The 20221-nt window shown below is 44.7% G+C and overlaps 1 protein-coding gene across 1 annotated transcript; it reads left to right on the top strand.

Annotated features, from left to right (window-relative positions):
- The first annotated feature begins 1857 nt into the window (after nucleotides 1-1857).
- Nucleotides 1858-11201, top strand: PEX26 (peroxisomal biogenesis factor 26). Its single transcript, XM_008578294.1, has 5 exons — nucleotides 1858-2408; nucleotides 3478-3618; nucleotides 4018-4313; nucleotides 5907-6053; nucleotides 8346-11201. Exons 1-5 carry the CDS (start codon nucleotides 1858-1860, stop codon nucleotides 8447-8449), a joined length of 1239 nt encoding a protein of 412 aa, XP_008576516.1. The 3' UTR covers nucleotides 8450-11201.
- Nucleotides 11202-20221: the final 9020 nt, after the last annotated feature.

Genomic DNA, 20221 nt, shown 5'->3' with positions numbered 1-20221 from the left:
GAATACGTTGATCTCAAGGGCGGTATTCCAAAGGGAATAGTGACCCCACCAACGGGCCAGTCCTGAGCATGAGAACCACATTTTCTCTATGCTCTGTCCCCAACCCTGGATTTGCTGTTAGGAAACAAAGTTAAAGGCAGATACCAACCCTACCTCCTCATTGCTGTCCCTCCCAATCTCTTATTCCCCCTTAGCATTTCTCACCATCCGACATACTGCTGTAAACATTTACTACTTATTTTTTATTTTCTGTTTCCTTCCACTATGATGTAAGCTCACGAAGGCAGACATTTTGCCTGCCACCTAGTAACTGGTAGTCAAAAAGTATCTGTGGAACGAGTGAAGTCCTGGCTTCATCACCTTATACAGTTACAGGGTCTGTACTTCTCTTTCCTCAAAATCTGATGGACTTGATGTTTCTACTTCAGTTTTCCATGAGGACTTTCTGCAGAGAGCTGAAAGCCCAGATGGGTGTGTCTATGCCTGGTGATGTGAACAGGCACTTACCCTGTGCCTGGCCTGTCTAACCTACTGTCTAACGAGGGGAGCAAACAATTCTAGGGAAACTTTGGAGAAAGTTTTAAAGGTAGAGAACTGGGGAGAAATTAAAGCCAAGAGGGCCTAGTATAAACGTGGGAGGCTTGGCAAAGCCTGAGTGAAGCATAGAATATATTAGTAAGTGTAATTTACGTATCTGTGTAAGGTTATAATAATTATTATAGCTACAGTTTATCGAATACTTACTCTGGTCTCAGTACTTTATTATAAATTGCATTACCCACCATATGGCTTTGTTTTTCACAATATTCTTATTTTATATGAGACAACAAAGGATCAAGGAGCTCACTAACTTGCTTCGCGCGGTGATCGTGCAGGAAAGCATAGACTCAGTCCTGTCCCTGCAGAACAGAATTGTGGCTAAATACGTGCCTTTAAGCCAAAAGAGCCTTGGTTTGACTGCATTTTTGTCACTTACTACTTGTGTGGCGTCAAATTATTTAAATACGTTCCAATTATTTAAATAAGCTTCCATTTCCTCACCTGTAGAATGGGGATAACAGTTGTCTTTAACTCACAGAGCTGAAGGAAGAATTAAGATCGCAAGCAAAGAGCTGGCGCAGTGGCCGGCCCTTTAAGCACTGAATAAACGTTAAGTTGGGCCTTGGAAGACGGGACATATTCGGGAAAAGCGGCCAGCTCTGATCTCTTCTTTCAGTTCCTTTCCTAGTCTTCCCACCCCCGTGGAATTAATTACAAGCGTGCAGGGAGCCCCGCCTCCAACACTGGAATTAGAGAGCCGACCTCCCCATCTCACAAGAAGCTTCGGTTTCGTCCGTCTGCCCTCATTTCCTGATCCCGAGGCTGTCTACCGGTCTGTTTTCTCCCGGGACAGCGAGTTTCTGGGACGCGGCATGCTGGGGGATGTAGTCCCGATTTCCCATCCGCTTCTGGAGGGCGGCCGAGCCGAGTGCTCGGGAACTACAACTCCCAGAATCCTCCGCGCCGCCGGAGGCCGCGCGCTCGCGGGGGCCGGGCGGTGTCTGCTCCCGTGGCAGCGCCTGCGCGGGGGTCTGTTCGTAGAAGAACCCCGGAGCGCCAGTCTCCGGGGCTAAGGCGGTTCCGGCTCGTGTCGTGCGGCCAGAGGAGCGACAAGTCAGGTAGTCCAGGGGTGTAGCAACTCTGCAAAGCCGAGCTGTGCCCAGCCTTTGCCTTAGATTCGGCCCCTCCTTTTCTTTCTCCAGGAACCGACCTCGGGAAGGCTGTGGGCGAGGATGTGAGGACTCCCCCTCTGCTCCCGGAGCCTCTGGAGGGGGTCGCTCTGACGTCCGAGGCGACAGGCCCGAGCCCAGGCTGGCCATGAAGAGCGACGCCGGGGGGCCCCTGCGCAGCAGCGAGCCGGTGCGCACCGCCCCGGCCCCCCCGCCCGCCCCCGGCCCGCCGGGGGGGGGGGGGGTGACGGGCCCGGGGGGGCCCCGGCGAGGCGGGGAGCCGGTGCGCACCGCCCCGGCCCCCCCGCCCGCCCCCGGCCCGCCGGGGGGGGGGGGGGTGACGGGCCCGGGGGGGCCCCGGCGAGGCGGGGAGCCGGTGCGCACCGCCCCGGCCCCCCCGCCCGCCCCCGGCCCGCCGGGGGGGGGGGGGGTGACGGGCCCGGGGGGGCCCCGGCGAGGCGGGGAGCCGGTGCGCACCGCCCCGGCCCCCCCGCCCGCCCCCGGCCCGCCGGGGGGGGGGGGGGTGACGGGCCCGGGGGGGCCCCGGCGAGGCGGGGAGCCGGTGCGCACCGCCCCGGCCCCCCCGCCGGCCGCGGACCTGCTGGAGGAGGCGGCCGACCTGTTGGTGGTGCACCTGGACTTCCCCGCAGCGCTGGACACCTGCGAGCGCGCCTGGCGGAGTCTGGCCGGCGACGCCGCGTACGTGCTGGGTTCGGCCCGTTTCCGGGTGCGCTTGGGGTAGAACTCGAGATTTCAGAATGTTGCTCACTCCCAGGTTGTTCGTAAGGAGCCTTACGCCTCACTTTCATTAGTGGTTCCTCTCTCAGAGACTGGTTGCTCCTCTTGTGCGCATTTTACAGAGGAGGCAACTGAGGCACTGCACAATGACGTGGTCAAGGTGTGGGTCAGAGCTTATTGGAAACCCATAGCCAGTTCTTTGCTCCTGTTCCAGTGTAGGATGTCATGATGGGAAGGGAAGGTTGAATGAATATTAAGTGTTGAATTCTATCAGTAAACAGATTCAGTAAGCAGGTGCAGAATCCTCTCCTAGGACTCCCCCCGCCCCCAAGTTCATTACTGACCTTGGCTGGTGATGGGAAGTGGGGGACGAGGCAGGAGTAGTGTTCTGGTCCTGTTGAAGGGTTGGATTAAAGAATTCATCCTGAGAAAATCCTGGTTCTGCCTTGCTCTTTGTAATGCCACCAACCTCTTCTGGCAGTTGATGCCATCATTTCTCTGTGGATTGTAAAATTGGGTTAGACCACACTAGGGACGTGGTGGATAAAATGGTCAAGGCTAACCTCAGAGAAGAATGAATTGGGGAGCTCTGGCTGTGTTTTAGGGGGTTGAGTGGGAGCTTTGTTGGAGTGAATCCTGAAGGCTTTGCTTTTGCGTGTCTGGAGATACCTTATTAGGTAGTGCTAAACGGCCAGTTGTGGAGGTCGCATCAATACAGTCAGCCAGAAACCTTGCTGCAAGCCCATTTCTTCACTGAGCAAACTCTTAGCTCCAGCTCTCTTTTGACCCACACACCTGTGCTGCATGTTGTCCTTTCCCCACAGGATTACCCTTCCTGTTCACCTGGGTTTCACTTGGATACAAAGATGTGTGTTGGGCAACAGCTGATTTGCCTCTAAGAGGTTTACAGCTCATAAGGCCTGGCTGAATACTAATGGGGAGGATAGAGGTGATGGCTGCTGAGTTGGAGCTGGAGGTGGGAATGGGAATGGGAACCACTTCTAAACCTGAATTGGTCTTTTGCTGACAGCTCCTCGGAGGTGAAATGCTCCCTGTGTGTTGTTGGAATCCAGGCCCTGGCAGAAATGGATCGGTGGCAGGAAGTCCTCTCCTGGGTCCTTCAGTATTATCAGGTCCCTGAAAAGCTGCCCCCCAAAGTCCTGGAGCTGTGGTAGGTCCTTATTGCTGACTTGTTGGATCAGTGCAGGAACAAGAGAATTTTTGTCCTCCCCTGAACGAGGGTCTGATACCTTTTCTTTTCCCTTTCCTTGTCATTTCCCTCCAAGTCCAATCCTCCTCCCCTCTTTTTTTCAAATTTCAAAACATAGCAATAAAGGATGAGGATGGAGGAGTTTAAGAGTGGGGTAGAGGAAAAGAAGAAAAGAGGGACACAGAGAATAGGAGTGAAGTGGGGTGACAGAAGTGGCCAGAGCTGAGATCTACTTGCTACTTCCTAGGAATTCCTAATTCTTTAACTGTCAGCATTCCATAGGGAAGGGCTGGAGGAGAAGTGAACTAACTGTGGAGCACTGACTTCTTTTCTTTGGGATTGGATTATTTGGGGCTGTAGCATTCTTTTATACAGCAAAATGCAAGAACCCGGAGCAGTGCTGGATGTCGTCAGTGCCTGGTTCCAAGACCCAGACAATCAGGTTCTTCCAGAATATGGAGCCTTGGCAGAACTTCACCTGCAGCGGGTGCTGCTGCCCCTGGGTCACTTGTCAGAGGCTGAAGAGCTAGTGGTGGGCTCTGCAGCCTTCGGTGAGGAGCAGCAGCTGGACATACTCCAGGTCATTCATACCACAAGGCAACAGCAGAAACAGGAGCACTCAGGCTCTGAGGAGGCCCAGAAACTGAACCAGGAAGGTAGGACATTGTCCGTCTGTGGCCTCTGTGAAGTGGAGTTATGGGCTTTCCCTGCATCTTGGGGTCTATCATGACATTCCTGGGAGCTTGGGAGCAATTCTTTACGTGAATTACTCCCGTAACATAGAATAAAGCAAGCCCAGACCCTGTGAAGTTGGCAGTGGAAGGAGGATCTCCATATGGGGAGGTGTTACTGAGCCTTGGAACCTTGACTCTCATCTCCTAAAAGTCACCTTCCCGTTGTGGTCTGATCAGTCATCTTCTCCTGGGGGTCCTCTCACCAGATCTCTTGCTTCCACCTTTCTGGCCTGGGCGAGATGTTACTCCTCCTTTAAATGCTAGCGCAAATACGGACACAGCTGAGACATGCTGTGGATAGCCAAAGGAAAATGATAAATTAACATGATAACTTGGTAACTTGACTAGTGAAATAAAAATCAGTTATATACAGCTCAGGGCGCCACTGCCCAACCTTCTGTCTGCTTTCACTTACTAGAGCTTTTGAGTGTTTTCTTCAATGATTGATGTCCACCCCTGCCCATTAGAGTGCAGTTTTATAAACTGGTTTCTATAAGGAAACTGCTTCAAGACCCAATACTGTATGCCTAGTTGGCATCATACAAGTAGGATTGTTTTGTTAGGAGTTGACCTTGAAGATCCTTCTCCTGGTCCAGACCCTTCCCCCAGTCCCTGAATACTTTGAGCTCCTTTTTCTTGAGTGGTAATCTAGTCTACATGTGAATATTTCTGAGGACAGAAAAATCATTATCTCCTGAAGAGGTGCCTTCCAGCTATGGACAGTTCTGTAGGGAAGTTCTTCCTTAAGCTGGATTTAAGTTTTTCTCCTGGTAGGTTTTACGTACTGATACCTGTTTTTTCTCTTGGTAGCACAGGCCTATTCCATTTTTTCTTTTTTTTTAAACAGGAAGGCCGTCCAGCTTAATTAGGAGACTAATTCTGTTCTGAAAAATATTTTTCTTTGTGTGCTTAAGAGCATGAAGCTGCTGAGAATCACTTCTTTGCAAGCAGATTGTTTGCTGCAGGGAGTACCTGTGGCTGCCCAGGCCCTCTGCCCCTATACCTCCTGGGGAGGAGGGGGTGGGGAAGGGGGTTTGACAGGTTTTACCAGGACTGGGCATCACTTTTTCTTGGGTTGGTAGTGTTCATGTTTATATATATAACCCAAGACTTTTGAATTCTTCACTGTGTGAATTAAGCATCCTTCATTTCCCTGCATTAATGTGATAATCAGAACTATTTTCTGTGTAACTTTATGCACGCATCTTAAGCCATAATGTAAAGAATGCTAGAAAATAATGAGCTGTTAAAAACAGACACCAAATATGCCAGGTTTACCCAGCTGAGTAGGTGTTGTCTGTCAGAGTCCTCTCCTAAGAAGACGATAGTCTAGTGATATAGCCCTTAAAACATTTTTGGAGCTTTTAGAATTCCTTTGAACCGCTTAATGAACTATGTGAGAAAACCATTCTCAGTACCTTTCACTCAACTGTTATATTCCAGCTCAGCATGCAGAGTCAGGGAAGCTGATTTCTCCTGACTTGCCCTGAAGTTATGCTCTATCTCCTTGATTAGACTCTTTCTCTCACAAGTTCCTGTCACTGCTGATGTTGCTTCACCGGCTTTGGGACTCTGCAGTGAGCCACTTCTTTTCTCTGCCCTTCAAAAAGAGCCTCCTGGCCACCTTGATCCTCTGTCTCTTGGTGGTGAGGTTTGATCCAGGTGAGTGATGGAGCCTCCCTCCCTTCCAACCCTTTGCAGGTGCTTTTTAGCATGCCCATCACAGAGCCCTGTGTCACAGAGGTACCTCCTGTGACATTTCTCCTTGAGCCTCTTCTACAAGGGGGAATAGCTGGACTTGCATGAATCAGCCCACCTGGAAGGAGGCCAGTCTTAGAATCCATGAGTACAGTCTGGGGAAAATTCAGTCTGTCCTACTGACCCCTGAACACTTTAGTCGTCCACTTTGTCCAGGGGTGAGCTCTGACTAGAAGCTCAGAATTAAAAAAATCTTCCTCATAATAATGTCTGAAAACGTGTTAATTCAAAACATATTAAATTGTAAGTGAAATGCTCATACATTTTAGAAAATGTGGAAAATAGAGAAAAGTATAAAGAAGAAAATAAATTACCTGTCAGTCTGCTACTGTAATTGTTATACAGATGCTCGTCAGCTTACGATGGGGTAACGTGACAGTAAACCCATCGTAAGTTGCAAATATCTTAAGTTGAAATGCATCTAATACTCCTAACCTATTGAACATCACAGCTGAGCCTAGCCTACCTTAAACGTGCTCAGAACACTTACATTAGCCTACAGTTGGGTGAAACCATCTAACAAGGACTGTTTTATAATAAAGTGTTGAATAGCTCATGTAATTTATTGAATACTGGACTGAAAGTAAAAAACAGTGGTTGTATGGGTGCTTGAAGTAGTTTTCTACTGGATGTGTATGCTTTTGCAATATCATAAAATGAAAAAATCATTAAGTCAAATCATCTTAAGTCTGGGACTGTCTGCTTTCAGTCTTTTTCTGTGGATATAGACAGTGTACGCAGTTGTGTATGTCATAAATATTCTTTCAAGCATGACTTAAAGTGGCTAAATGATATTCCAATTTACAGAAACTTCCATAATAGATTTCACAACTGTCTATTATTGATCATTTAGATGATAATTCTGTTTTTTGCCTTGCTGTGAAGTAGAGATGAGCTCCCCAAGTGATGTTTGGGAACAGCTCTGGTTATTTCCTGAGGATTAATCCCTCGGATGTGTAAGCACCAGGCCACACAGGCACTCACTCTTAGATTTTTTTGTGTGTTACTGTATGTGAGTTATGATTTAATCTCTTCTCATGAATTTAGACTTAGAATTGTATAAATTTCAAAACTGAAGGGAAAACCAGAAATCCTTATTCTGGTGCTTTCATTTTCTTTCTTGTTTGGTTGAGAAACCTAAGAACAGAGAGGTAAAGTGACTAGTTCAGGGTCACACAAACAGTGTGTCTATTTTTAAAATGCCACTTCTTGACTTAATCTTTAGGTCTTCCTATTTCCTTTTTTCTTATTCAGGTAGCTTTCTTTCTTTCTTTCTTTTTTTTAAACTTAGCTCAGAGGTCCTTTTAATTCCTTTGCTGAAGACTGAGCAGGAGTTCCTTTCTGTGTCAGAGCAATTCCCTCTGAACAACTTTGCTTGCTTACAAAAAGTACTAGTTAGCTATCAGAAGTGCTGAGGATAGTTCGTGCTCATTCCTGTCCACCCTCTGTCTTTCTACTGTGTTCCAGAGATTTGATACAAATTTAGAAATTCTTTTTAGTTCCTATAAGCCCTTTAGTTACATAAGTTCTGGTCTCTCTAGTGGGGATGGCACGAGGCTGTCTGAGCTTGCTGTGTCCACGGCTGCTCAGTGGCAGGTGCTACTCACTGCAGCAGAGACACCATGGGACAGGGGAGCCTGTGATGGGGCTGCAATTAGGACTTGGCTGAAGAAGTAGAACAAGGGTAGACTGTCAATAGATTATTTTTAAAAAATAACATTTTTTCTTTTTAAGAAAGAAATATATAGTCCCTATTTAAAAAATCAGTAATTCAAAAAAGGAAAACAAACATCCAGTAGATTTTATTTTTAATATGAAATTATGATAGAAATAGGTAAAACTGTGATATGGATCCAAGTTTAAAAGGTACAAAGTGTAGTGAAAAGTCTGTCCCAAAATTCATCTCCCTAGAGGCAGGCACTGTTCAGTTTTTATGGCATATCAAAAAGATTAAAACGTAATAAATTTGAATCTTTTCTCAGCAAATTTAAGGACACCAATTCAAGTGAAGAACTATATCCCAGACAATATATCCTAGAGAAAGTGAAATTCTTTATTATTGGGGAGGATGCAAATAACATTAAGCACCTATGCCTCAGAAAATAATGTCTGCTCCCAAGTTTCCGAGGGATGGAGGTGGGGCAAGTGAGGAGGGTGTGAGGAGGGCGTGTCTGCAGCAGTCTCCCTTCCCCGCAGCTTCTCCTCCTGCCCTGCCCTTCCTCTACAAGCTGGCCCAGCTCTTCCATTGGATCTGGAAGGCCTTGTCTTCTCGCCTCTACCAGCTCCCCATCCACGACTGAGTGGTCTTCTCATTCACCTCAGCCTCTCCACTCTCCACATCTGCCGTGACAGAAGCAGAGTGACTCATCCACGGTGACCTGATCCCTGCCGCCAGCGGGGCCCCTCCTGCAGTGGCGCCAGCCTAATTCTAGAAAGAGCTGACCTAGTCAGATGAACTGTGTCTTGATGCCCCAGCGCCCCCCTTGCACCCCACTTTGGCTGGCCTAGGTAGATAATGTGGAAGCAAGTGGGGCCAGAGAGTACAATTCCTCCAGAACAGCATCCCTTACACCTAGAGGCCCTCACATGGGAGGGGTTCGGGAACAGGGAGTGTGTCTCCATGAAACATTCCATTTTCTTGGCAAAGGCAGAGAGTTGATTTTTCAAATCAGGGTGTGAATGGGGCTGGAAGTTAACAGAAAAATGCTGGTGAAGTGACCCTTGGCCTTTTACTTCCTTGAAAAGCTTATCTCTGAAAGTTGCCCCCCCAGGGCAGTACCTTAACTAGCCAGAGTGAGATCTGAGAGGGCCTCTTTCTTCTCTCCTATGCCCTCTCCACAGATCTGCTCTAATTGTGTGTCAATACACTGTTGCCATGGTGCTGCAGTGGGCTTGAAGCTGCTTGAGGCCTCTCCCTGTGCAGATTTGGGCATGGCTCTTTGAAAACAAAGTGGCCTGCTCAGCTCTTGTCACTGGATACAGGGATCTTGCTTGGTGCCTCTTGGTCTTCAGCTCAATTTTCTAGGTTGTATGTGGGCAAGACCTACTCTGTCCTCACTCAGTCTCTGCAAACTTTGTCACATGGCTGTTTCACCAGGTTCTACCTGTGTCCGTGGCTCCTTGGTACACACCGTTGCAGGTTCCCCCTTTCTGTGTCCTGTTGGCCTACTTATGTTCTATTTGTATAATGCCCAAGTTTTCTGCTCCTGTGGCCTTGAAAAGTAGGCCAGCCTCAGAGGCTGTTGAGCTGAAAGTGGAACTGGGTAATCAGTGAGCTGGAAGGGATGGGTGGGTGTTGGTTAGAGAGATGTGGCTTTTGAAGGCAACGCACAGGAGAACCTTAAGGGAGGAGGCATTGGGGACTTAGAATTTGAGGAGTTGAAAAGTTTCGGTGTTTTTTCTCACTGGCCACAAGACTGCCATATTTCTTGCAAGTAAATGTAAAGCCCTGCTGTGCAGTCAGGATCGGGAAAGGCTTCCAGCAGGAGCCAGCATTTTTGCAGCTGGGGACCAAGCAAGCTGTGCCATACTGGGACCTCAGTCAGTGTTGATACCAAGAAAATAGGTACTTACAAGCTTTTTGGTGGTTGATTTCCAGAGGTTGAAAGTCAACACCTTCTGTTTAGAAAAATGGGTAAGGTAAGTAAACTTCACAGGCCCTTAGAATTAAATCCCTAGGTTGTGGCCAAATTCCGTAGGAAACAGCTCTATGCTATTTTTGTGTGTGCTTTAAAATAGAGCTGGGGAGAGACAGGGAGTCTGGTAACGTTTGCAATTCCTCTTTTAGAATGATTTCTTAAAATGAAAATCTGGTCCCATTCACTCCCCTAGATAAAACTCTTCAATGGTTTCCCATGGCCCACAGGGTAAAACCCAGATTCTTCAAGGAATGTAAGGCCCTTATGCACCAGTACTGACTGACACCTCCACTTTGATGTGGGGCCTCTTCGCTGTGCATGCTGCCTCCCAGCTGCCCAGCTGGGTACAGTTGTCTTATTGCTACGTGCTCCCTTGGGCCTCTGTACCTTGAGCTCACGCTGTTCCTGCTAGAGGGCCCAGCGCCTGCTCTTTGCCTGGTGAGCTCTCAATCTTCCAGACGTACTCAAGGGTTGCCTCTGGGAATCCTTTCCTGACCCTCCCTGCTTCCAGGCCTCCGTGGCCTTATAATTATGAAATTCTTTGTTTCAGTAGCTGTGAGATCTTTGAAGTTGGGAGTGTGGCTTGTTACAAGTGTTTGAGTCAGGTTCCAGTCCCTGCTCTACCATGTGTGTGACTATTGGGAAGTGATTTAACCTTTCTCAGCCTCACTGTTCTCACCTCTAAGTTCTTGTCTCATAGGAACATTTGGATGAGTAAATGAGATTGTACTTGTGATCTGCGTAGTGCGCTGTCCTGTAGCCACATTATTATTGTGAGTGGTTGTACTCACCAGTGCCCAGCCAGAGGTGTTTCAGTGAATGGTCTGATATAACTTACTGATGAGGTCTTTGTACTTTTGGTGAGTTTGTGGGGTTTTATGTTGTGAAAACCCTGAATATAGAGAAAACCTGATTATGCCCAACTCATTTTTTCTGCTCTCCCCTGAAGGTCCCCAGTATTGTTATGCTTGCAGGCCTTTAGGTTCTCCAGTTTATGTTTGCCCCGATCTCTGCAGTGCTGTCTAGTAACCAGCCCCAGCTACCTGCCTAGTCAGGTGAGGAACTCAGAATCCAAACTGCTCCTAAGACTTTGGCCTTTTCTAAGGATGTAGGCTGGTGCTGCTATCAGTCTTCAACTCTGGGCTTAACGAGGTCAGAAGTAAAGGGAGGGCTTCCTTGTTAGACTTGCCCCTGCACTGTCCAGCACCGTAGCCATTAGCCAGATGTGACTTTTGAGTACTTGAAATGTGGCTGGTCCAAGTTGAGATGTTCTGTAAACGTAAAATCCATGCTGGCTTTTAAAGACTTAGTACTAAAAAAAGAATGGAAACTCAATTTTCTAATACTGATTGCATGTTGAAATGATACTATTTTGGATATGCTGGGTTAAATAAAATCTATTATTAAAATTTTATCTGTTTTTGTTTACTTTTTTTAGTGGGGCTGCTAGAATGTTTTGAATTACATATGTGGCTTGCATTATATTTCTTTTGGACAGTGCTGTTCAACACAAGCAGTACACATCAGCATGTTCAGAGGGGCATGGAAATCAGAGGAGCAGCATTTCATGGAAGGATTTTGCGGGACATTAGATCTGGAAAGATCATCTGTTACATATTATATGTTATAGCTCCCCCCCTTTTTTTTGAAAGGTGCTTTTTCACAGGAAAAAGGTTCTTTTTTTTATTAGCATATTCATTGTTACAAATCATACTCTTTCTGCCCCTTGTCCAATCTCTCCCCTTTCCCCTCCTCCTCCCCCCTCTAATAACCATAGATTTGTTCTCTCCATCTGATAGATTAACTGTTCTCTGTTGGTTTGTTGTCTAGATGATCTGTCCAGTACTGAGACAGGTGTGATTAAGTCCTCCCCTATGATCCTAAATCAGATGCTGCTTCTATTACTCTGGAGTTGCGAGTCTGGTGTGCCATCTGCGCAGTGGCTGTGACTGCTGCTATAGAGACTAGCCGCTTTTGTGGCAGCCACGGTGATTGCAGTGTATAGCCCCCTTCTTTTTCAGTTAAGGAAAGTGAGACCCAGAGAGGTGAAGTGATTAGCCCCAAGTCACACAGCATGAAGAAGACCAAAGTCTCCTGACCTTCAGGCCTATTAGTTTTTCACTGCACTGTGATTATGCCTCACTTGCCCTAAAAATCCTCTGTCACTCACTGGCTGAAGTTCACTGTTAATATGCAGATGTATCTAGAAGGGATAATTTTAGCTGGAGTTAGTTGACTAGTTCTACAAGGTTCTGACAGAATGCAACATAGAACAGATATTTTTAAATTTGGGGGTGCTGAAGAGGTCAGGAATGGGTAATCCTCTTCTGTTCTATGGTCAGATGGGAGGCTGGGGGTGGGATGAGGTGAAGTGGAGAGGAAAAAATAGACTGCTGTGGGTGAACATGGGTGAATATGGGTAAGCAGCAGAACAGACAGTGCCTGGAGGAGGATGTAGGGTTTTGCTTCTGGAAAGAGGATTGCAAGGGATAAGGAAATATTTCATAGCTTTGTGCAGATTATCCCTATTCTTTTGCATTTATTCTTTGCATGTATGTGTAAAACTCTAATGTTTTTAAATGGTCTACACACACACATGCACAAACAGAGTTTTACACATACAGTACATAATTCAAAAGTTACAAAAGGGTATTCATGGAAAAGAAAGTCTATTTTTCTGCTCCCATTCTCCATCCCGTAGTTTCCTGCCCAGAGGCAACCATTGTTGCCAGTCTCTTTATACATCTAGAGATATTCCCAGATATTTAGCTTTTTTTTCTTTCACACAAATGGTAGTATATTCCCACACTGTGCCACACTTTAGAAAAAAAAATGTAATCAATCTTGGGTGTTCGTTCCCTATTAGCATGTGACTCATTCCTAATAGCTATGTGTTATTCCATTGTATGGTAGGATCACAGAGTATGTACCTGGTACCCTTTTCCTTGTTAATGTGTTGACTCTCCACTCTTTCCAAAGCTTAGAAGCACAGCAATCCTGTTTTTAAGATTAGCAGGTAATGGCCATATCTCTTTTCTGTTATTCTGGGAAAACACAAAGCAGGCTGCTTAGACTGTCTTGTAACTACCACAGCTGCAGTGGGGGGAGAAGAGCAGGCCTTTTCACATTCTGAACATTTGGTTGTTTTCTAAATCTGGAATGGCACTCAAGCAGCCTTTGCCATCCAGTCAAGAGAGCCAGAGGAAATAGAAAGACAAAGCCTGACATGAACTGCAAATAGGGCACCTATGTATGGTCTCACTCTCTTCCCTCCTTGCATGGAAAAGCCTCAGGGTTAACGGACTTTGACCTCTGGCCTATTGTAATTCTGCTGATTTTATTTCTGGCTTAGTTAGGCAAGCCGCCTGTGGCCTGAGCAAGGCCTTCCTTGCCACCCTGCTCTAGTACCTTTTTAGAACTTAATACATGGCAGTGTTTATCAGAAAAATGTAGGGCCTTTTGCTTCCCTCCCTCTGGAAACCTGAGTATTTTACACGGGGAATAAACTAAATTAAAGGCAATGGGGTTGAGGGGAAGTTGGAGCAAGACAGCTGACTAGAGTTGTCTGGTGCTTGTCTCCCTCACAGAAAGAGACCAGAACAACAAGTGAACCACTATATTTTGACTGGAATGACTGAAGAAATACACCAGAGGAGTGACAAAATCCTTGTGGAGCAGGGAAGACAGGGACAGCACCATAGAGAGCAGTGCAAGGCATCCTGCCTCTGCCTCGCTGTCTCCCTGCAAGGACCAGCTCAGAGTCAGGTGGAGAGAATGTAAGCTGAGAAAACTGCAGCTATTTCCACTGCCACCACAAACACCAGCAATCCCTGCTGTGAGAGTCCTCCAGTCCTCTCGGGGCCTAGTTGGGAGAATAGCTGGGAGTTTGTGCAGCTGCACAGCCGCAGAGGGAAGGTAACCCCCAGCCTTCCAACCTAAGTGGCTGTGGCATAGCACCATCTTGAAACCAAACCTGCTGCCAGGGCATGTCCTGCCTTGGGGGCTGGTGAAAACTTACTCCCTCCATCCTGAGGCCCACCTTCATTCTACCATGTTCACACGGGCGTTGGCAGGACCATGACTCCAGCTGCTTGGAACATAGGACAGAAAAAGTGAGACCCCAACACCCCCCCACCCCCACCCCAGGAGAACAGGCAGACCTGCTCAGTGGGGAAGCTGTCAATAAGCAGTGGCTGACCACATTCACATGCACCTGCCATGTACAACCTATTGGCCCACTGAACCCTCAGGTGCCTTTGCTGGCCTGACAGCCAGTCCAGCAGTAGCTCTGCCTCTCCCCTCGGCCCTCCACAGAGCCTCTGGGCCCTGTTGCACTAGTGTACACCTCCTCCCTAACACTGATTGGGTAGCAGTTACCTCTCCACAGTAGGCCATCGCAGAGCTTCCAGGCCCTGCTGCACGTGTGTACACTTGCTTCCTGTCAGCGGATTGGGCAATGGCTTTGCTTCTTCTGGCAGGCCTCCATGCAGCCACCTGGCCATGCTATACCTGTGCACACCAGCTCCTGGCCAGGCAGTGGCATTCATTCCTCTGACAGGCCTTCACAGAGCCACTTGACCATCCCCTGCACCCAGACACACCTGTATTCAGCCAAAAGCTGGGCAAGCAGCATACTCTACCCCCTGGGAGACACAAATTCAGAGCTGCATGCCCACGCTGGGCCTAATAGCTGGTTGGGCAGTGACTCTGTGCCTCAGAGTGACTACCAAACAGCTGGTTGGCCCTCTGCATCCACACACACCTGGCCCAACAACCAGCCTGGAGTCTCTGACGCAGTGAAACAAAGTCAGTGTTGGCAGAAACTTGTGCAGTCTAGGCCCCCGAGGCATTTGCAGATGTCACTGAAGAGAATTACAACCAAAGTAACTGCACAGAGATTATGCTACTGAGTCTGCCCAAAACCAAAGCGAACACAACATGTCCAATAGATACCCTAGGACACACCTAGAGGAAAGTCATTTCTACATAATCTCCATAAAATTGGGAAAAGCAACTACTCCATTAGATGCACAGATATGAATGTAGAGACACGAGAAACATGAAAAAGCAAGGAAATATGACACCCCAAAGGAACACAGTAAGTCTCCCGTAACAGATGCCAAAGGAAAGGACAGTTATGAAATGCCTGTAAAGGCATTTCAAATAACAATCTTAAGGAAATTGAGTGAGAAGAGAACACAGACAATTCAATGAAATCAGGAAAACAATTCATATGATGAAAAAATTTAACAGATATCATAAAAAGGAACTAGACAGAAATGATGGAGCTGAAGAATTCAATGAATGATATAAAAATACAATTGAGACCTTCAACAACAGACCAGATCAAGCAGAAGAATTTCTGAACTTGACAGATTTTTTTTTGAAACCACTCGGAGGAAAAAAAAAAAAAAAAAAATAAGAATGAAAAAGAATGAAGAAAGCCTATGAGACATATGTTAACATTTAACACTATTAAATGTTTGAATAATAGGCATTGCAGAGGGAGAAGAGATGAAGAAAGGCACAGAAACACTTTAATGAAGTAATAGTTGAAAAATTCCCAAGTATTGGAAGAGATGGGCATTCAGATTCAGGAAGCTCACAGGTACCTCATTAGACTCAATCCAAAAAGATCCTCTCAGAGGCACACATAAGCAAACTATCAAAAGTCAAAAAGAGAATTCTGAAAGCTGCAAGACAAAAGCACCAAGTCACATATAAGGGAATCCCCATTAGATTATCAGATTTCTCAACAAAAACATTTCAGGCCAGGAGAGAATGGGAAGATATATTCAAAGTCCTGAAGGAAAAAAAACTATCAGCTAAGAATACTGTATTCAGCAAAGCTATCCTTTAGAAATGAGGGAGAAATAAAGACCTTCCCAGACCTGCAAAAGCTGAGAGAATTCGTCACTACTAGACCAGCCTTAAACAAGAAATGATTAAGGGAGTGCTACACCTGGAAACAAAAAGACAATAATTAGTATCATGAAAACATGAAAAGGTATAAAACTCACCTGTAGAGGTAAATTCATAATTCAAACTCAGAACACCCCAGTGAGGTAATGTGCTATGTAAATTCTTCAATCCTCTAGTATGAAGGTTTAAAGTCAAAACGGAAAAAAAACAAAACCAAAAACAAAAGCAAAAAACACCACCTGCAATTAGTGGCTAAGGAATATACAGTAGATAAATGTGCAAACATAAATTAAGGTAACAAAAATATAATTTGTGTGTGGGGAAGTGTACAGTATTTTCATGTGGTCAAAGTTATATTGCTGTCAGCTTAAAATAGTTTATTATAACTGTAGGACTCTTTATTTTAGCCCCAAGTGTAACCAAGAAAAAAGAAATTATAGCAGACGCACAAGTGAGAAAGAGAAAGAAAACAAAGCCTAGCAGCACGGAAAACCACCAATCCACAGAAGTAAATAACAAGAGAGAAAGGAACTGTATCAGAAGTTGTTTATAGGTTACCCAGTCTCAGGTATTCTGTATCAGCATGGTCTTTACCGTCCACATTTCTATCAGCATTCTGGTCACAGCCATTTAGCCAATCTCTAAAATGTTCCAAACATTTCCCTCATCTTTTTATCTTCTTAGTCCTCCAAACCCTTCCAACCTTTGCCCATTACTCCAGTTTGACGGGAGTCCTTTTCTTCCAAGAAGCCCTGTGTGTAGTCTGTTTTGTGTTGCTATAATAGAATACCTGAGACTGGGTGATTTATAAAGAACAGAGGTTTGTTTGGATTACGATTCTGGGACAGCTGCATTTGGCATGGACCTCAGGCTGCTTCTACTCATGGCAGAAAGCAGCAGGCAGCCAGTGGGTACAAGCAGATCACATGGTAAGAAGAAGCAAGAGAGAGATGGGGGAGGTGCCAGGGTCTTTTAAATAACCAGCTCTTGTGGGAACTAATAGAGCGAGAACTCACTCACTACCCCCACCCCCCAGGGAGAGCATTAATCCATTCATGAGGTATCCGCCCCATGACTCAAACAGCTCCCAACACTGCCACATGTGGATCAGATTTCCACGAGTTTGGTGGGGGACAACAGATCCAAACTCAATCAGGAATTAAGGATCTATAAAATAATCAGAAAACAACAAAATGGCAGGAATAAATTCTCACATTTCAGTAATCTTGAATGTAAATGGATTAAACTCTCCAATTAAAAGATATAGAGTGGCTGAATGGATAAAGAAAACAAGATCTAATGATATGTTGCCTACAAGAGACTCACCTAACTATTAAAGACAAACATAGACTGAAAGTAAAGAGAAGGAAAAAGATATTGATGCAAATGGAAATAAAAAGTGAGCAGGAGTAACCATACTTTGTATTAGATAAAATATACCGAGTCAAACACTGTAAAAAGAGACAAGGTCATTTTATAATGATAAAGGGGTCAATTCAACAAGTGGATATAACAATTGTTAATATATATCCACCCAACACCAAGCACCCACATATATAAAACAAAAGCTGTTAGACCTAAAGGGAGAGATAGATCACAGTTCAATGATAGGGTTCTTTTACACCTCTCTTTCAACAATGGACAGATTACAGAAAATAAACACAAACATCTATCTTAAACTGCTCCATAGACCAAATAGACCTTACAGACATTCACAGAGCATTTCATCCAGCAGCTGCAGAATACACATTCTTCTCAACTGCACATAAAACATTCTCCAGGATAGATCATATGTTAGGCCACAAAACAAGTCTACACAAATTTAACAACACAGACATCACATCAAGTATCTTTTCTGACTACAATGGTATAAAACTAGAAATCAACAAGAAAAACTTTAGAAACTTTACAAATATGTGGAAATTAAACAACATGCTCCTAAACAACCAATGGGTTAATGAAGAAATTAAAAGGGAAATTAAAAAATCCTTGAGACAAACAAGAATAGAAGCACATCATACCAAAACCCATGGGATATGTCAAAAGAAGTTCTAAGAGGAAAGTTCATAGCAATAAATGCCTATACCAAAAAGGAAGAAGGATTTCTAATAAAAAACCTTATGATATGCCTTAAAGAACTAGAAAAACAACAAACCAAACTCAAAATTGGCAGAAGGGAAGAAATAATAAAGCTCAGAGCAAGAATAAAATAGAAACTAAAAAAAATCGAAAAGATTATGAAATGAAGAGTTGGTTTTGAAAAGATAGACAAAACTGACAAAACTTTAGCTAGCCTAAACAAGAAAAAAGAGAAGACTCAAAATCTGAAATCAAACAAGAGACATTACAATCGATACCACAAAAATACAAAGGATCATAGGAGACTATTATGAGCAACCATATGCCAATATATTTGATAACATAGAAGAAATGGATAAATTCCTAGACAGATATAATCTACTAAGATTTAATTATGAAGAAATAGAGAATCTGAACAGACCAATAACAAGTGAGGAAATTGAATTGGTAATACAACATCTTTCATTAAAGAAAAACCCAGGACCTGATGCCTTCACTGATGAATTTCACCAAATATTAAAAAAAAAAAACTAATACCATTTCTCTTCAGATTATTTCAAAAAGTTGAGGAGGAGGAAATACTTCCCAACTCACTTTATGAGGCCATCATTACTCCAATTCTAAAACCAGACAAGGAGAAAACAAAAAAGGAAATTATAGGCCAATATCCCTGATGACCATAGATGCAAAAATTCTGAACAAGATACTAACAAACCAAATCCAACAGCACATTAAAAAGGTCATTTACTATGATCAAGTGGGATTTATCCAAGGGATGCAAGGATGATTTAACATACACAGATCAATAAGTGTGAAATACCACATTAATAGAAAGACAAAAACCATATGTTCATCTCAAAAGATGTAGAAAAAGCATTTGACAAAATTCAACATTCCTTCGAGATAAAAACTCTTAAACTAGGTATAGAAGTTATGTACCTCAGTACAATAGAGCCCATATATGACAAACCCACAGCTAATGTCATACTGAATGGGGAAAAGCTGGAAGCTTTTTCTATTAGATTAGAAACAAGACAAGGATGCCACTTTCATCACTTCTATTCAACATAGTACTGGAAGTCTTAGCCAGAGCAATTAGACAAGAGAAAAAAATAAGAGGCATCCACATTGGAAAGGAGGAAGTCAAACTGTTCCTGTTTACAGACAACATGATCTTATATATAGAAAACCCTAAAGACACCACGGAAAAACTGTTAGAACTAATAAACAAATTCACTAAAGTTGAAATACAAAATCAACATACAAAAGTCAGTAGCATTTCTAAATACAAATAATGAACTATCTGAAAAAGAAACCAAGAAAATAATTCATTTTACAATAACTACCCAAACAAACAAACAAACGAAAACCTAGGAATAAACTTAACCAAGGAGTTGAAAGAACTCTGCAATGAAAATTACAAAACTTGGAAGAAAGAAATTGAAGACCTAAATATGTAGAAAGATATCCTATGTTCATGGATTGGAAGAATTAATATTATTAAAATGGCCATTCTACCCAAAGCAATCTACAGATCGAATGCAATCCCAATGACATTCCTCACTGAAATAGAAAAAGCAATCCTAAAATTCATATGGAACCCAAAGAGACCCTGAATACCCAAAGCAATCCTGAGAAAAATGAACAAAGCTGGAGGCATCACACTAGCTGACTTCAAATTATACTACAAAGCTATAGTAATCAAAACTGCACAGTATTGGTGTAAAAACAGACACATAGACCAATGGGACAGAATAGAGAGCCCAGAAATAAATTCATGCACCTAACAGCCAACTGATCTTTGACAAAGGTGCCAAGAATACATATTGGGGAAAAGACAGTTCTTCAGTAAATAGTGTTTAGAAAACAAGATATCCACATGCATAAGAATGAGACTAGACCCCTACCTCTCACTGTATACCAAAATGAATTTAAAATGGATTAAAGATTGATATGTAAAACCTGAAACTATGAAACTACTAGAAGGGAAACGATCCATGACTTGGGGCTCAGGAAGGACTTTTTAAATAAGACTTTAAAAGCACAAGCAAGGGAGGAAAGATGGCGACGGGTATGGAGCGGCCATGCCAGGAGACAGCGCGATCCTGAGAGCTGTGCGCTGTGATACCAGAGTATTAATTGCATTTCCAAGAGCAACAAAAGGCGAATAATTCTTTCAACAACGACCCTGCATCGACAAACAAGCGGCAGCAGATTCGAGGTTTTGGGGCCGACACAGAGGAGGACTCCTGAGAGCACCCAAGCCCGGCTGTGGGAACGGGAGAGCGGCCCAGTCAACAAAGGCCAGGAAAGCCAGCGGAACCGGCGCAGAAATGGAGTGAGGAGCGCCGGACCGTCCCAACACTGCGAGCTCTGTGAGTCACCCCCAGCCCAGCCCCACTTGCGGGGCGAAGCACGACTGCTCCCTGCCTG

Source organism: Galeopterus variegatus, unplaced genomic scaffold, assembly GCF_000696425.1.
Source record: "Galeopterus variegatus unplaced genomic scaffold, G_variegatus-3.0.2 Scaffold73, whole genome shotgun sequence".
In the NCBI taxonomy this organism is placed as follows: domain Eukaryota; kingdom Metazoa; phylum Chordata; class Mammalia; order Dermoptera; family Cynocephalidae; genus Galeopterus; species Galeopterus variegatus.
This window is presented reverse-complemented; position numbering and strand designations above follow the sequence as displayed.

What these genes read in the sequence shown, in the direction of transcription:
- PEX26 (XM_008578294.1), top strand. Translation starts at nt 1,858, where the DNA reads ATGAAGAGCGACGCCGGGGGGCCCCTGCGCAGCAGCGAGCCGGTGCGC. An exon ending in AGTCTGGCCGGCGACGCCGC is followed by an intron (nt 2,409 to 3,477) that starts GTACGTGCTGGG and finishes TTTTGCTGACAG; the next exon opens with CTCCTCGGAGGTGAAATGCT. An exon ending in CCCAAAGTCCTGGAGCTGTG is followed by an intron (nt 3,619 to 4,017) that starts GTAGGTCCTTAT and finishes TTGGGGCTGTAG; the next exon opens with CATTCTTTTATACAGCAAAA.